This window comes from Mustela nigripes, chromosome X (assembly GCF_022355385.1).
Source record: "Mustela nigripes isolate SB6536 chromosome X, MUSNIG.SB6536, whole genome shotgun sequence".
In the NCBI taxonomy this organism is placed as follows: Eukaryota; Metazoa; Chordata; class Mammalia; order Carnivora; family Mustelidae; genus Mustela; species Mustela nigripes.
Genome location: NC_081575.1, coordinates 2,858,952 through 2,875,790, shown reverse-complemented (window position 1 = coordinate 2,875,790; position 16,839 = coordinate 2,858,952). Strand labels below are relative to the sequence as shown.

The following is a 16,839-nucleotide window of genomic DNA, read 5'->3' as shown; positions in this document are numbered from 1 at the left end:
TGTGTGTCAGAATGTGTGTGTGTGTGTGTGTGTGTGTGTGTGTGTGTTATAATCACTACCATCTTGTAAAGAACAGATTATAGGGTGACAAGAGTAGAGAGGTCTGAGAAGTAGTTTAAATTGGGAACTCCTCTATGAACACAGATACAAAGAATCATGAAAAAAAATAATAGTTAAACTAATACATGCATTTAAAAATCATTATCAAGTCTGATTTTTTTCAAGGAATGTAAAAGGTGACCTACATTAGAGAAAACTATTAATGTAATTAACTGTATTAATAGATTGAAGGAGAGAAATCATGCAATCATCTTAATAGGGGACAAAAGAAAAGTTGCAAAACTTCAAATACATTTATAAACACACACATACATACCTTAGAAAACTACCAATAAAATGTACAGTAGGTATATCTATATTTATTACTGTTCATTGTCAATTGTTTGTCCTTTCTAGAAAATCTTATAGAAACTCCCATATTATGAGTTCTGCCTTCATAAGATAGGAATCAAAACTTAAATTACCAGTGTTTTGGAGCTAGAATCAGACTAGTGACCTAAGAAACACCAATCACACAAACATGCACACACACACACACACACACACACACGCATGTATTTCCAACAGTAAACTTCAGTTCAGTTCAGAAGTGTCAACATGAGGAAACAAGATCTGCATGGAGTTTCTATTTTTACTGTGGTGGTTGTAGTGTAGGTGATGGCAAAGTTACCTTGCTTTTAGTGGTCATATTGGCCACTAAACACATGAAAGAGTGCTTAACCTCAAAGGTAATCAGGAAAATGCCACTAATATCAATTAGACACAATTACATGCTCATCAGAATGGCAAAAAAATACTGTAATACTAGAAAGTTAACAAAACTGTGGAGAAATGAGCCTTTCATACCCTGCCAGTGGGATTATAAATTGTTACAACCCATTAAGATTGTAATTTGGTCCTATCTGAAAAAAAAAAAAAAGTTAAAAATGTACAACTGCTACAAATAAAAAAAAATTATCTGTAAGTACATACCCTACAAAAACTCAAACCTGTTTTCAAGATGTGTACAAGAATGTTTATTCTTGGGGTGCCTGGGTGGTTCAGCAGGGTAAGCCTCTGCCTTCGGCTCAGGTCATGATCTCAGGGTCCTGGGATCGAGCCCCACATCAGGCTCTCTGCTCAGCGGGGAGCCTGCTTCCTCCTCTCCCTCTGCCTGCCTCTCTGCCTACTTGTGATCTCTCTCTCTCAAATAAACAAACAAACAAATAAATAAATAAAATCTTTAAAAAAGAATGTTTATTGTTATCAGTGTTTATAATAGCAAAAAATTTAGAAAGAGCCTAAATGAACATTGGCAAGATAATTGGACAAATATATAAATAAAAAATATGCATACACTGAAATACTGTATAGCAGTTAAAATAAATGAATTAGAGTTAAATGTATCAAAAACAATAACTTCTGATACATGGTTGAAAAAAATTATAAAATAATACACAAGCTATGATCCATTTTATAATTTGAAATATATTTATAATTTGAAAACCACTATGTGTTATTTATTGTAATATTTGCTTTTTCCGTGTGATATATAGATTTTTAGTTATAAGTCTAGAATATGTGTAGAAATGACCAAAAAAAGAAAATTCATTGTTTTAATTATCTCTAATTGGGGAGAGAGTGAGAGAGAAAAATGGAATCAGGAAAAGGTACATAGGGGACTTCATCTATATCACCAAAGATTTTTTTATTATGAGAAAAAACATGGAAAAATTTTTAAGATTTAAAAAAGCTAGGTTATGGGTATCCATTTTTAACATTATTTTTTGTATAGTCAGAATTATTGGGGGAAATCATATAGCGATTATTTGTTCCATAAGTATACCATGACCTTTGGCCAAAAGCAATCAACTTTGACCTGACCATTCTAACAATGAAATAAATTCCTTCTTTGCAAATTGAATCCTTGTATACTCTCAAAAAATGATGGCCTCCAAACTGACAAATAAATGTCATTGTTTTGTGAGGCATTTAAATAAAACATCCCAGATAATAAACTTAAATCTGCCCCCTGGGAAAGGCACTACACTAGGCAAAGATGACTTATAGCACTTGGGGAAGAATTTCTGGTTTAGTGTTAGACCCTGAATGTCTTCAATTCTCTAACACTGTGCAGTGTATCAAAGCAGGCTTCTAGAAAGTGACTACAAGTCTGATTTAATTTTAGCAGGTTCTATGGCTAAGGTACTTGGCAATTGCATTACAGTAAAGGCATTCATTGCCTCATAGGTAGACCACTCCCCTCTTATTTTCCCCCCTTTGCTCTTTGCCTTCTTACCATCATTCTGAATTTTGAAGAATTATAATCCACCTGTCCCTTTCAATTGCTTTTAGTCCTTGAAATAGTCTTATTAGCATTGTTTATGTGGCCTTCCCATCTATTTCACATAAAAGTAGCCAGATTTCTGGGCATGGATTCCTAGGCAAAACCCCATAGACGTGGACTCCTATGTTGCATCTGGGAGTATAGTATCTTATAGAATAAGAGGAAACTGACAGCTCAAGAGGCTTTCAAAATAGACAAAGGCTCCCCTTCATTCTGTGACTTAACTACTTGTAAGTGAGGTCTTAAAATGAACATAGCCACTTTTTCCAGTGCTAGGCAGGAAACAGGTACAACAATTTCAAGCCCACTGCCACCAGGAAAGAGGTCTCTGTGCTAATTTCTTTTTAATCAACACCAATTTCTTCTTTTATGGTCTTTGGATACTCTGGTAACTTTGCATGATTTTCACAAACAGTAGTCAGACTAAAATATATACCATCTGTTAAAAAGAATCATGATTATATCTTTTATGAATTCATATTCATAGCCTCTTTCTTCTTTTTTTTTTTTTCATTAGGCTATTTGATTAGTTCTCTTATTGTATTACTTGCCTCATAGCCTGGCTGTCCACTGTATACCCTGGGAAGTTTCTCTGTTGACAAGTAGCAGCTGACAGTTGTTACCAAGCAGGTATCTTAACAGTTAAAGCATCCCTGGGAAGAGAGTGACGTTGACAATACCTAGAATTGGCATTTTAAGTTTCCCAGTTGTTCTCATTCTGACTCTACTAACATGCTCTTTGTCCTCCTAATTTTCTCACTAGCTTTATCAGTACATTAAGATAGACCCTGGGTCCCTGAACCTGTGGCATGTCAAAATCTGGGGCCTTAGGAAGGAGTTTAGCTTAGAAGGTGTTTCAGACTAGGAGAGCATCCAAATTTTCTCAGCTGTTAGCTTTCTTTTTTTTCCAGCTTTACTGAGTTATGATTGTCAAATAAAAATCATATACATTTAAGTTGTACAATGTGATTTGTAAAGATGTATAATGTGATCATTTAATATATGTATACACTGTGAAATAATTACCACAATCAAATTAACACTTCTATCACCTCATATAGTCACCTGTGTTTGTGTGTGTGTGTGGTAAGAATACTTAAGATCTACTCTCTTAGAGAATTATCAACTGTCACCTTTCTACCTTTCTTTCCAATCACTGGTCATATGCATAGCATTCCATTTCTAAGCCGGTATCCCACTTTCTCTGCATTCTGATTCAAAGGCTCTTGAGAGACCAGGGAAAATTTCCACTTGCCAAGAGTCATTGCTCACTGGTGAGGAATAAACATAACCAATTTAAGAGAGAAGAGGCAATGAAACTGCATTTTCACTGATTTTTTTGCAACATTCTCTTCATTGTTACCTATACCATTCTTTCCATATATGGATTGAGAAAATGGTGTAAATTCTTCTAAAAATAGAAAGTCATAGAAGGTCATACAGCCTTGGATAATTCAAATTGGAATTGTATCCCTTCTCTGTCTCCTGGAAGAGCATGGATATAGGATTGGTGTTACTGCTGAGGAGCACCATGTATTTTTTTTTTTTTATACCATCAAGCTTTATTTGTTACAAATGGTTAATGGAAGAGTTTCATTTGTGATGCCTATAAAATTCCCATTGTAATCAGTTTCCAATGTATATCTGTACTCTTTAATAAATTTTCTTTCTCTGACTTTTCCCACAGAAACATCTACTACTGTTTGCTTTCATCTATCTGCCCAATTCCCTATTGTCACATCTCTTTATATTCATAAGGTCAAAGCCACCCAAACTAGTAGCCCAATGGACTTACTAAACTTGCTATTCCATAGTATCTCCTAAAGAAAGCTACTTTACTCTTTGTCTGCATGGCTTGCTACTAATGTTTCATATCATTTCGGTAAACACTTTAAAAAGGAATTGTATCAGTTCTTATGCTAGGTGCTAGAGATACAGAAATGTATCAGACATATTCTCTAACTTTGAAGGACTTTCAGTCAAGTGCCAAACATTGATAAGGTATTGGTGATATGAAGATTAACAAAACAGATACAGCCCTTAATGGAGCATTTTCAAAAATTTTATTTATTTATTTTGACAGAGAGAGATCACAAATAGGCAGAGAGAGAGGGAGAAGCAGGCTTCCCGCTGAGCAGAGAGCCCCATGTGGGGCCTGATCCCAGGACCCTGAGCTGAAGACAGAGGCTTTAACCCACTGAGCCACCCAGGTGCCCCAATGGAGCTTTTTGTCAAACTCAGGATCTATGTCTGTGAAGGTCAGTGTTTGAGTAAGGATTACAATGGCTGCAAAGGGTTATGGGTGATACTGGTTCAATGTTCAAACTGGCACCACAGTTTTTCTTCTTTACGGACAAGAAACTTGTCCCTATTTCCTTAAGAAAGTATTCTGGACCAAAATTCCATTTGGCTGAAAGTGATTCAAGAACCCAGCCAGCTCTAATTTTCATCTACTTGCCCAAGTAGTCTGTAGTCTCAGGAGAGCTGGGTTTGTTGCTTCAGCTAGTTGTTAAAGTCAGACAACTTTCTGATGTTTCACCCAAAAAATCATCCCTGACTGAGGGTCAATTGTCACAGTATACTAAGTTGTACAGGAAAAAGAAATTTTAAAACACCATTAATGTGCTTCCCAGTCAGAGTGATCATAGCTATTCTACCTTGTAACAAGATAGAAGTGCAGCTAAAAATAACCTGAAGTTTATTTGATTAAAGTCTGCCCTCCATATCAGGAAAGCCATTCTGTTATTTCTACTTAATCGTGGAGGAGAAAAACAAGCAAGTAGAATACAAAACTTCAAGAGATAGAATATCTGGACTGTTTGAAATGTCTGAAGGGCCTCTGCATACCCATGTGCGCCAACTTGGGTGGGGAAGGAGCAGGGAGAGTAGCTGGTTTGGGGAGGGGCTACATATATGTTTCCATAGTATTCCTGCATTTAGGTATCTGTTTGCACATGTGTGTTCGTGAAGTGCCTGGGATAGCATGTGGACTATTTTTTATCAAGTGTGTATTTTTTTGTGTGCATGTATATTTTTCTGAATGTATTTGTGGATACTGGTGTATAAGTGAGAGTAAATGAGAGTGTATGAATATAAATGTGTGTTCATAGAGTAGCTTTTGTCACTTTCTTACAAAAGTCCTAATTCATCACTAGTTCCCAGTAAAACAAAGAGAGAGCTGCATATCCCTGATGAATCTGGTTATCTCCAGTGGCCTATAAGCTCTCTGAATATAGGGAATCCTAGAAACCCTTAATGCAATGTTGAATGACCAACTGAACAATAGTTTTAACACATGCATGGATCTAAAGCTGTGGGCATTAGTAAACATGTTGAGAGGGCATAATCTAGAAATACAGGCTTTCCCGATGTCCTTGTGAGATACCTGTCTCCTCCACCCCTCATACATCAAACTTGCCCCTTACTGAGCTCTCCCTATGTGTCAAGTATTCTATTAAATGCCAGGGAAGCCATGAAGACTTTGTACTTGCCCTTAAGGGATATACAAGGAGTCTGTTATATTTCTGTATCCTCTTTTCTCCACACTTGAAAAGCAAAGTTCAGGCCCGGCCTCACAACCACTCATGATTCCCTCTGCTGAAAACTAGCCTACTTCTCCAAATAACTCATAGACCTTGCCTGACTGAAAGAAGAGCCATGTAAAGTCAACATACCTAAACCAACTCTTAGCCTCAAGTCTTTTCCCACTTGTAGTCCATCTTGTACAGACTGCTAGGTAATTCTAAATCATTCTCAAACAATACTTGTATATATTTACTGCCCTATTAATATCTACTCAATCATTCTATATTACCCACAGGCAAATTCTATCACATCGTTATACAACTGTTTATATTTACCAACAGGTCTAAAGAAGTCTTGTCCCCTGCTAAGTAGTAGTCCCACTGAAGATACACAGAAAAAAATCCAAGTAGTGATCATGGACATTTCATATTTTTTTGGATATTTCTTTTTGATTTTAAGATTCTTATTTTCCATACAAAGTCACTCATTCAATACAGATTCTTTGAGCATCTATTAACTGCCAGGCATATTGAGCATATAATAGCTTATTTCCCTTCATGAAAATTATTCCGATATCTGATACATAGTAGGTATTAACTGGGTGGTCCTTTAGGATGGGGTCTCCTGTCTCACTACTACATTCTTTGCTTTGGCAGCAAGGGATAATGGAAGGAGAAGGGAAGTCACTGAAGATGACTCTTGAGTCTCCCTTTACTACCTCTGCTATATCCTGCCCTATTCCTTGACTTTCCTCTGAAGTTTTCCCTGCTCACATCTGTAGAAGAAAGTTTCCAAAAGTGGTTTTGACTCTTTCTCCAAATATTTTGCATTACCATTGCCAGTCCATTACCCCCAACGAGTAGGGCCTTTTTGCAAGGAACAGATTTCTTGGATGATACTGCAGGCTGCTGACACTTTGAGAGGGTTTACCACAATGCTCTCCTCACATAACCTATCTCTGTTAATATGTGTGGAGTGCTGACAAAATATGAAGAGAGAAGTCAGGGAAAATTTGAGCATAGGGATACAAGTTTAATTTTGAAAGATGTGTTGTGGAAAGAAGGGAAGGGTAGTCCTCATGAGGGCATATGCTTTATATGTGACTACATGGGGAGAGCAAAGGAAAAGACAAATTTGGCCAAATGTAGGATGGCGAAGGTAGGGAATTCGTATGAGACAAGGTTTCTCCCTAGAAGGTACTAACAAGCTCCAATTTATTTTCTTTGATCTGTTGCATCTTCTTTCACTTTTACCTTTGCAGGAACTATAACTTACCATATCAGTGTCTGACACAGGTCCAAAACTGGTCACATAGATGTCAGTCTTCACTTCAGTCACTGCATCTAGGCCAAGGAAAGTAGAAAAGCAGAGTGTCATGAAAGTCAATTCCCTTAACTCAAAGAAAGACCAGTGCAGTACTCCAAATGACAGCTAACTTGCTACATCTGAAAAAGTATACCTGACAGAGTGATAGGAAAACCTCTCAAAAACTTCTCACCTATGCTATTTGTTCAGAGAACATGCTAGGTACAGGTACAAAGTTTACCCTTTAGGTATCATTGAGAATAACAACAGAATCCCCAAACTCTAAAGATTAAGAGCCCTGAGAGATCTCTGATATTCATATGTGCTGGAATTTCACACCAGAATTACCCTTACCTGTGGTAGGTTCTAATATCCAACTTTAATACTTCCAGGAACACAGAATGATTGCCCTCCCATTCCCCTGCCCACTTAACATAGGGAGAGGCCATGTGACTATTTTTGGTTGTGGAATGAAGTTATATGTGTCCCTTTCTAGCTGGAACAATTAATGTCCAATGTAAGACCCTTCCTGCCATGGTCATCATAGAAACATGTCATAATAGAGCTATCATAAGATTGAAACATCCTGGAATGATGAGCCAACACATGAAGGACAACTGCTTGAAAGTTGCCTGGCTCCACAACAGACTGCATGAATGAGAAAAATATTTTCACTGGGTTAAGTGACTGAGAGTTGAAGTTGACTGATATCACTTGACACATTCTCTTTGTATTTATTTTTCCTTATTGTATTATCCCCACCTTACACAAAAGGTCCTCTATAGCAGTGACCCTGTTTTGTTATCCCTATATTCTCAGTACATTGAAAAGGAGCCTGTTACTCAGGTGATACTCACTGAATAATTTTTGTATGGATGGACGAATCTCATCACATATTTGCCAAGTTGGAAACTGATACCCAGAGAGGTAAGTTATTTCATTGCTAAGTTTTTCTCTTTTCCTGTTTCAGCCAACACTATTTATCCCAGTGTAGATCAGACTAACCCACACACTCCACCATTCCTCAAATAAAACACAGGAAAGTCTATAACAGCCTAGCAAATACTTCATCTACTTCATCATTATATTAAATTCAAATAAATCCCATTTCAGTCCAGAACACCAAACCCCAGAAGAGTACACCAGTAGCGCAGCCAATATCAATAAGGCCACATAAGTTTTGATTTATATTTGGGGTGCCTGGGTGGCTCAGTGGGTTAAAGCCTCTGCCTTCGGCTCGGGTCATGATCCCTGAGTCCTGGGATTGAGCCCCGCGTCAGGCTCTCTGCTCTGCAGGGTGCCTGCTTCCCTTCCTCTCTCTCTGCCTGCCTCTCTGCCTGCTTGTGATCTCTGTCTGTCAAATAAATAAATAAAATCTTTTTAAAAAAGTTTTGATTTATACTTATATACATCTATATATCTACAAAATTACATTTTCATAGTAATAATAATCAGCACTATAGTCAATTCATCAAAACACACCTTACTTGCAGACTTAATCAGCAAATAACATGTCTTTGAAACTAGAGATATGTTTCATTTATTTTTAAAGATTTATTTACCTATTTTTGAATAAGAGAGAGAGAGTACACATGAGAAGTGGATGGGACAAAGGAGAGGGAGAGAGAATCCCAAGCAAACTCTACATGATTGTGGAGTCCCATGCAGAACCCAATGCAGAACCTGCCCTTGTAGGGCTCCCTTTTGCCAGGCTTGATCCTCTGGGGCTCAGTCTTGCAGAGCTCCGTCTCACAACCCTGAGATAACATCCTGAGTCAAAACCAAGAATCGGTTGCTTGACAGACTATGTCACCCTGGAGCCCTTAGAGCTGTGTTTTAAGTAGTTTTGTTTTCTATCTGGAGTATAGGCTTCTTTCAGAGCAATTTCTATACTTGAAGGAGAAGAGATAACACTTCAGGACCCAGAACATGCCTCCTGAAGACTTTTCCCTTCAGATACACTCCCAGGTTCACTGGCTTGAGAAGTATTGTCCTACCCTCAAGTACATAAAACAAATTTAAGTAAGTAATGGAAGAGACCATAATTACACTTGAATCCAGTATTATAGGCAGGGTGTAAGTACAGAACAACTTTCTAAACCAATATAATTGTAAAATTGTAAGATAGTTAAACAGACTAAAAACAGATTACCCAGACCACAGAAAAAGAAGGAGAAAGATACTGGTGGTAAAGTTAAATTATAGGAGATGACCCAGGGGAGAGTGGAGTCACTATAGGTAGAAAGGAAAATGGCTATAACAAAGAGTATTGGGCTAAGACGGCAAGGCTTAGATTCTGGATTTCTGTCCCTGACAATGATGGTATAGGACCATACAAATTCTGAATATTTTCTTTGTACTAACGAGGAACTCTGACTGTAAAGTCAAGCAAAAAAAACTGACTAAAAGTGACCAATGGTAGCAAGAAGCAAGCTGCCTGAGGAATGTAGGAGGTTTTATGGAAATTTGGTGCTCTCCCTCTCTCTCAACTATTCACTTTCACATAAAATGCTCCCCTTGATTGCTAAGAAGAAAACAGTGTGGAGAAACTGCTTTCCCAATGAGTTAGGGGTCACCCCAGGCTTCAGAAATTTCCCTGACTTTGCAGAAGGGAAGGAAAGATGGGAAGTTTTGGTCCAGTTAGGGGGAGGGAGAGTAAAGAAGGAGAGAAGAAAGAAAGAGAAGAGGATATAATTAGAAAAGGACTGGAGGAAAAAGCAAGAAATGATAAATGGGTAAAGTACAAATAAACAAAAGTCACCCAGAAATCTAAGGACCAGAGATAGAAGAGAGTGTCCACTCACCACTCTAGCTTCTCTGTGTGAAAGAATTAGAAATTTGCTTTCATTTAACTCAATGAAAAGATCAATGAATTAGACTAGAACTGGTGAGGGCTACAATTCATAGTCTAAGCCCTGTTCACAGTCTTCTCAGAAGAGACAAATGTGAGACATAAATTAATGGATAAATTAGAGGGCCTCACCCCCCACTGTGTTTAATAATTGTTTTCAGATGTTTCTTGGTGTTTTATTTGATTTGGAGATCCAATTTCCTTCCAATGTTACCCTTTGAAACCAAAGGTGAACAGAATTGTTTTCCTTTTGCAATTTACAGTGATATTGGAAATGCTTGAAAGCTCCTGTCTTTACATGAACACACATGACCTTAGCCCTCAGTTGTACTCCCACTGGTGGGGAACTCATCAACCAGTCCCCATGTCACTTCTGTTTACTTGATCTGAAAGAGTAAAATGATCACTGTGTTTACATTGATTATGTTGTTCATAACAAACTGTTTTCTAGTTTGACTTCAAAAATATTCCTGTGGCTCCTGGTGGTTCAGCGGGTTAAGCCTCTGCCTTCAGCTCAGGTCATGATCCCAGGGTTCTGAGATGGAGCCCCCACTGGGCTCTCTGCTCATCAAAGAGCCTGCCCCCTGCCTCACCTGCCTCTCTGCCTACTTGTGATCTCTGTCAAATAAATAAAATCTTAAAAAAAAAAAAAGGTTCCCAAGAAATCATTAATTTTCTCCTTTGGGCAGAAACCAGAGTAGTAGGTTCCTCAACCCTCTAGCTGTTCCACCTTAGCACACATATAAACATTGGTCTTGTGACACCTGCATGGTGGCTCAGTTGGTTAACCATCCAGCTCTTGATTTCAGCTCAGGTCGTGATCTCAGGGTCATGAGGTCAAGCCCTACATCAGGCTCCATGCTCAGTGCAAAGTCTGCTTGAGATTGGGGAGAACAAGCATTTATTGCTGTACATACTTTTCATCTTGAAGATGGACTGGTCTGGTAGAAATTAGGTCACATGTGACTATCTTGGTTGGTTGGCCACATGAATTTAGGGAGTGGGCTACAGTGACTTATGAACAGGCTTTCACAGATCTGAGAGCTGGTGTGCTCTCTTCTTATGTTAATAGCCTTTCCATTAGTCTTTGATAACCTTTGGGGACTAAGATGCAGTGAGTCCTCAGTAACCCCACCCCCCTATAGTATTAATTATATATAAGCTCTGTAGAGGAGTAACGGTGATTTAGAGGAAAAGAAATTACAAGAGTCTGTGTTAGCTCTAATCTAGTCTCTGCAATTGACCCATACCCTCTTTTGCAGACCGGGCAAGGCTCTCAGCTTTTGACATTTAATAGGTTAGATGTCTAGCACTGTGTTTATGCTGCACCATCTGTGTCAGGTACCTGGATTGTATTGCAAATACGTATTTTCCTTTTTTAAAAAATTAAGACTCAATTAGCAAAGGTATAGTATATCATTAGTTTTTGATATAATATTCAATGATTCATTAGTTGAACAAATATATAATTGAGGTAAAATTGGTATGTAACATTAGTTTCAGTTGTAGAGCATAATAATCTGATATTTGTATACCCTACAAAGTGATCCCAATAAGTCTAGTTACCATCCATCACACTACAATTGACCCCCTTCACCCTTTTCTCCCACCCCACAATTCTTTTCCCCTCTGATAACCACCAATCTATTCTTTGTGTCTATGACTATTTTTTGTATTATTTGTTCATTTTTTTCTAGGCTATTTTCTTCCTTTTTTTATTATTATGTTCAATTAGCCAACATGTAGTACATCATTAGTTTTTGATGTTGTGTTCAACAATTGATTAGTTGTGTGTAATACCCAGTGCTCATCACAACACGTGCCCTCCTTTATAGCCATCACCAGGCTACCCCATTCCTCCACCCCTCTCCCTTCTATAACCCTGAGTTTGTTTCCCAGAGTCCAGAGTCTCTCATGGTTTGTCTTGCTTTGTGATCTCTTCTTATTCAGTTTTCCCTCCCTTCCCCTATGGTCCTCCATGCTATTCCTTATGTTCCCCATATGAGTGAAACCATAGGATAATTATTCATTTGTTTTATTTTGTTTTAGATCCCACATATAGGTGAAATCATATGGTATTTCTCTCTGTCTGCCTTATTTCACTTAGCATAATACCCTAAAGACCCATGCATGAAATCACAAATGGCAAAATTTCCTTCTTTCATTTCCTTCTTCCTTTCATTTCCTCATTTCATTTCCTTCTTTCATTAAACATATAATCTTTTTTATCCATTCATCTACCAATGAACACAAGTTGTTTCTATATCTTGTCTATTCTAAATAATACTTCAATGAACACAAGGGTGCATATATATTTTTGAATTAGTATTTTCATTTTCATCAGATAAATATCCAGAAGTGTAATAGTTGGATTATAAGGTAGATATACTTAATGTTTTGAGGAACTTTCAAAATGTTTTACATTGTGGCTGTGCCAATTTACATTTTTACCAACAGTGTAACAGTGTACAAGAGTTCCCTTTTCTCTACATCCTAACATTATTATTTTTCTTTTTAATAACAGTGATTCCAACAGGTGTGAGGTGATATCTCATTGTAGTTTTAATTTTTATTTACCTGGTAACTAGAAACATTGAACATTTTTTCATGTGCCTATTAGCCATCTGTATGTCTTCTTCTTAAAGTGTCTGTTAAATTTCTCTGCCCATTCTTCAATTGGTTTATGGGTTTCTTTTGCTATTGAGTTGAATTCTTTATGTATCTTGGATATTAACTCCTTATCAAATATATGACTTGTAAATATTTTCTCCCATTCAGTAGACTGCCTTTTCATTTCCATTGATGGTTTTCTTTGCTTTGCAGAAGCTTTTTAGTTTGATGTAGTCCCACTACTCTATTTTTGCTTTTATTGCCTTTGCTTTGGCCTCAGATCCAAAAATCCAGTGCGGACTGACTTCTAGGAGTTTACCATCTGTTTTTTTCTAGGAGTTTTATGGTTTCAGATCTTATATTCAAGTCATTAATCTTTTTTGAATTGATTTTTGTGTATGGTGTTAGATAGTGGTCAAATTTTATTCTTTTGCATTTGACTATCCAGTCTTCACAACATCACTAATTGAAGAGATTATCTTTTCCCCAGTGTATATTTTTGCTTCCTTTGTTGTAAACTAATTGACAATATAGGTATAGATTCATTTCTGGACTCTCTATACTATTCCATTAATCTACCATTAATCTACATGTCTGTTTTTATGCCAATATAATACTATTTTGGTTATTATAGATTTGTAGTATAGTTGGATATCTGGGAACATGGTACCTTCAGCTTTATTCTTTCTCAAAATTGTTTTGACTATTTGGGGTCTTCCATGATTCTATACAAATTTTAGGATTTTTTTTTTTGTTCTAGTTACGTGAAAAATGTTTTTGCTGTTTTGATACAGATTATATTAAATCCGTAGGTTCCTTTGGGTAATATGGACATTTAAAAATATTAATTCTTCTAATCCATGAGCACAGATTATCTTTCCACTTATTTATGTCATTTTTAATATCTTTCATCAAGTGTACAAGTTCATTGGTTAAATTTATTACTAGGTGTCTTATTCTTTTTATGCAATTGTAAATGACATTGTTTTCTTGATTTTCTCTTTTAGGTGGTTTGTTATTAGTATATGGAAACACAACAGGAGGCAAGTTGGCAGAAGAGTAGAGGACCTCGTTTCATCTGGTCTCTTGAATTTAGCTAGATAACTACTAGATCGTTCTGAACATCGATGATTTCAATCTGAGATATAAGAAAAGAATTGATGGAATTCTATAAATGGAAAAGTGACTAATTTTTGCAATGTAGGAGGTGAGGAGAAGTGAATCTGTGGCGATATTAAAAAGATAAACAGACACTTCTCCAATGAAGACATACAAATGGCTATCAGACACATGAAAATATGTTCATCTTCACTAGCCATCAGGGAGATTCAAATTAAAACCACATTGAGATACCACCTTACACCAGTCAGAATGGCCAAAAGTAGCAAGACAGGAAACAATGTGTGTTGGAGAGGTTGTGGAGAAAGGGGAACCCTCTTACACTGTTGGTGGGAATGCAAGTTGGTGCAGCCACTTTGGAGAACAGTGTGCAGATTCCTTAAGAAATTAAAAATAGAGATTCCCTATGACCCTGCAATGGCACTATTAGGTATTTACCCCCAAGATACAGATGTAGTGAAAAGAAGGGCCACCTGTACCCCAATGTTTATAGCAGCAGTGGCCACGGTTGCCAAACTGTGGAAAGAACCAAGATGCCCTTCAACGGACGAATGGATAAGGAAGATGTGGTCCATATACACTATGGAGTATTATGCCTCCAACAGAAATGATGAATACCCAACTTTTGTATCAACATGGATGGAACTGGAAGAGATTATGCTGAGTGAAATATGTCAAGCAGAGTCAATTATCATATGGTTTCACTTATTTGTGGGGCATAACAAATAACATGGAGGACATATGGAGATGGAGAGGAGAAGGGAGTTGAGGGAAATTGGAAGGGGAGATGAACCATGAGAGACTATGGACTCTGAAAACAATCTGAGGGTTTTGAAGGGGCGGGGGGTGGGAGGTTGTGGGAGCCACGTGGTGGGTATTATGGAGGGCACGTATTGCATGGAGCACTGGGTGTTGTGCATAAACAATGAATTGTGTTACTTTGAAAAGAAATATATATAAAAAAAAATGGTGGTGGGGGGGTGGGAGCCTCTGTAAGCTGGCTACCAGAAAGTGATACAGCCCTGGAGTGCAAAATCAGAATCCTTAGGAATCTGATCCTGTGAGAGATGCATGCAAAACAGGGCATAAGGTGGGACAGTGTTGTCTCAGGAGCCCCAGGGCACAGAATGAATGGGGATGCCTGAGCCAGCAGAGTTGCCAAGCACTGGAGTGGGGAAGCCAGTTATGTTCAACAAGCCCCAGAAGGGACTATCAGCTTGGTTCAGCATAAAGAGAACTGCAAGATGACTGGATGACTGCTTTCCAAGCCAAGGCCCTAAAGAGTGACCCTTCATCTTCCCCTGGGAGGATCGGTGTGGATGCATACCACAGGAGTCTGTAGAGTTTGGCACACAATAAAGTGAAGACTGCTTCTACCTGAGGGTTTACTGAAGAGAGGAGACCATGATCTTTCAGACTCAGGATGGGAGATTGGGGTATGGCCATTTTTATTTTCATCCTCTAAAGGAATACAGAAAGTCTAAGGGAAAAAAAGCCACATAGAGCAACCAGAAGCACCTTACACTGAGCCCAGCCCCCTGGCAAGGAGTGGTGCAACTCCACCCAGACAAAGACACTGAGAATCAGCACAACAGGCCCCTCCCCTAGAAGACCAACAGGAACAACAGGCAACCACCAAGTTTATGGAGCACACAGAACTGCAAAACTCCAGTGCTAAGGGAAAATAGTATATAGAATTCAAGGTTTATTCTCATTATAACTTTATCTTTCAGTTTAAAAACTTCCATTTCATTTTTCTTTTTTTTTCTTTTTCAACTACTTTCTTATTTTATCAACTCTTTGTCTTTAAGTCTTTTTTAACTTTAATTTTTACATTTGCATTTTATAGATATTCATTTTTGGCTTCCTTTTACATATTCAAAATTTTTTTCTATATATAAGTCTTGCTTTCGTTCCAACCCAGAATTTAGTGTCTTCTAAAAAACAGACCAAAATACACCCAGGACCAAGTGGATCACCATGTTATGTCCACCTGGGAGATTATATTTTCTCTCCCCTTCTTTTGTTCCTGAACTCTTTGGATTTGTTTAGTGTGTATTTCACTTGTGTCATGGTTGAGACTTTATTTTGTTCTCTCGTTCATCCTCTCTTCTCTGGGAAAAATGACTAGAAGGATGAACTCACAACAAAATGAAGAACCAGAGTTAATAATCTCTGTCACAAATCTAATTGATATGGATATAAAGAAAATGTCAGGGGACGCCTGGATGGTTCAGTTGGTTAAGTGGCTGCCTTCAGCTCAGATCATGATCCCAGGGTCCTGGGATAGAATCCTGAATCTAGCTCCCGTATTGGTGGGGAGTTTGTTTCTCCCTCTCCCTCCACCTGTCACTCTGCCTACTTGCATTTCCTATCTCTCTTTCAAATAAATAAAATCTTGAAAAAAAATAATAAAATTTAAAAAAATAAAATGTCAGATATGGCATTCAGGAAAACATTTACAAAGTTACTAACTGGGCTTGGAAAAAAAAGCATAAAAGACACTAGAGAATCTCTTAGTGGAGAAATAAAATCTAATCAGGCTGAAAGTAAAAATGTTTTAACTAAGATGTAGTTTAAATTAAAAACCAACAGCTAGGATAAATGACACAGAAGAGAGTCCTGTCATAGAAGACATATATGGAAATGAAGGAATCTGAGGAAAAGAGAGAAAAACTACTAATGAACCATGAGGGGAGGCTTTGAGAAATCAGTGATACCATAAAACAAAACAATATTAGAATTACTGTGGTCTTCAAGCTCTTTTACAAAGCTGTCATCATCAAGGCAGCATGGTACTGGCACAAAAACAGACACATAGATCAATGGAACAGAATAGAGAGCCCAGAAATAGACCCTCAACTCTATGGTCAACTAATCTTCAACAAAGCAGGAAAGAATGTCCAATGGAAAAAAGACAGCCTCTTCAATAAATGGTGTTGGGAAAATTGGACAGCCACATGCAGAAAAATGAAATTGGACCATTTCCTTACACCACACACAAAAATAGACTCAAAAGGGATGAAAGACCTCAATGTGAGAA

At 37.6% G+C, this 16,839-nt stretch overlaps 1 protein-coding gene across 1 annotated transcript in view; it reads right to left on the bottom strand.

The window, feature by feature from the left end:
- The window catches only part of GABRA3 (gamma-aminobutyric acid type A receptor subunit alpha3), a 385,158-nt gene that overhangs the window by 126,703 nt on the left and 241,616 nt on the right, over positions 1-16,839 (bottom strand). Inside the window, exon 4 of the mRNA XM_059385929.1 lies at positions 7,187-7,254. Within this exon, the coding sequence (XP_059241912.1) occupies positions 7,187-7,254 (68 nt within the window). The remainder of the gene's footprint in view (positions 1-7,186; positions 7,255-16,839) is intronic.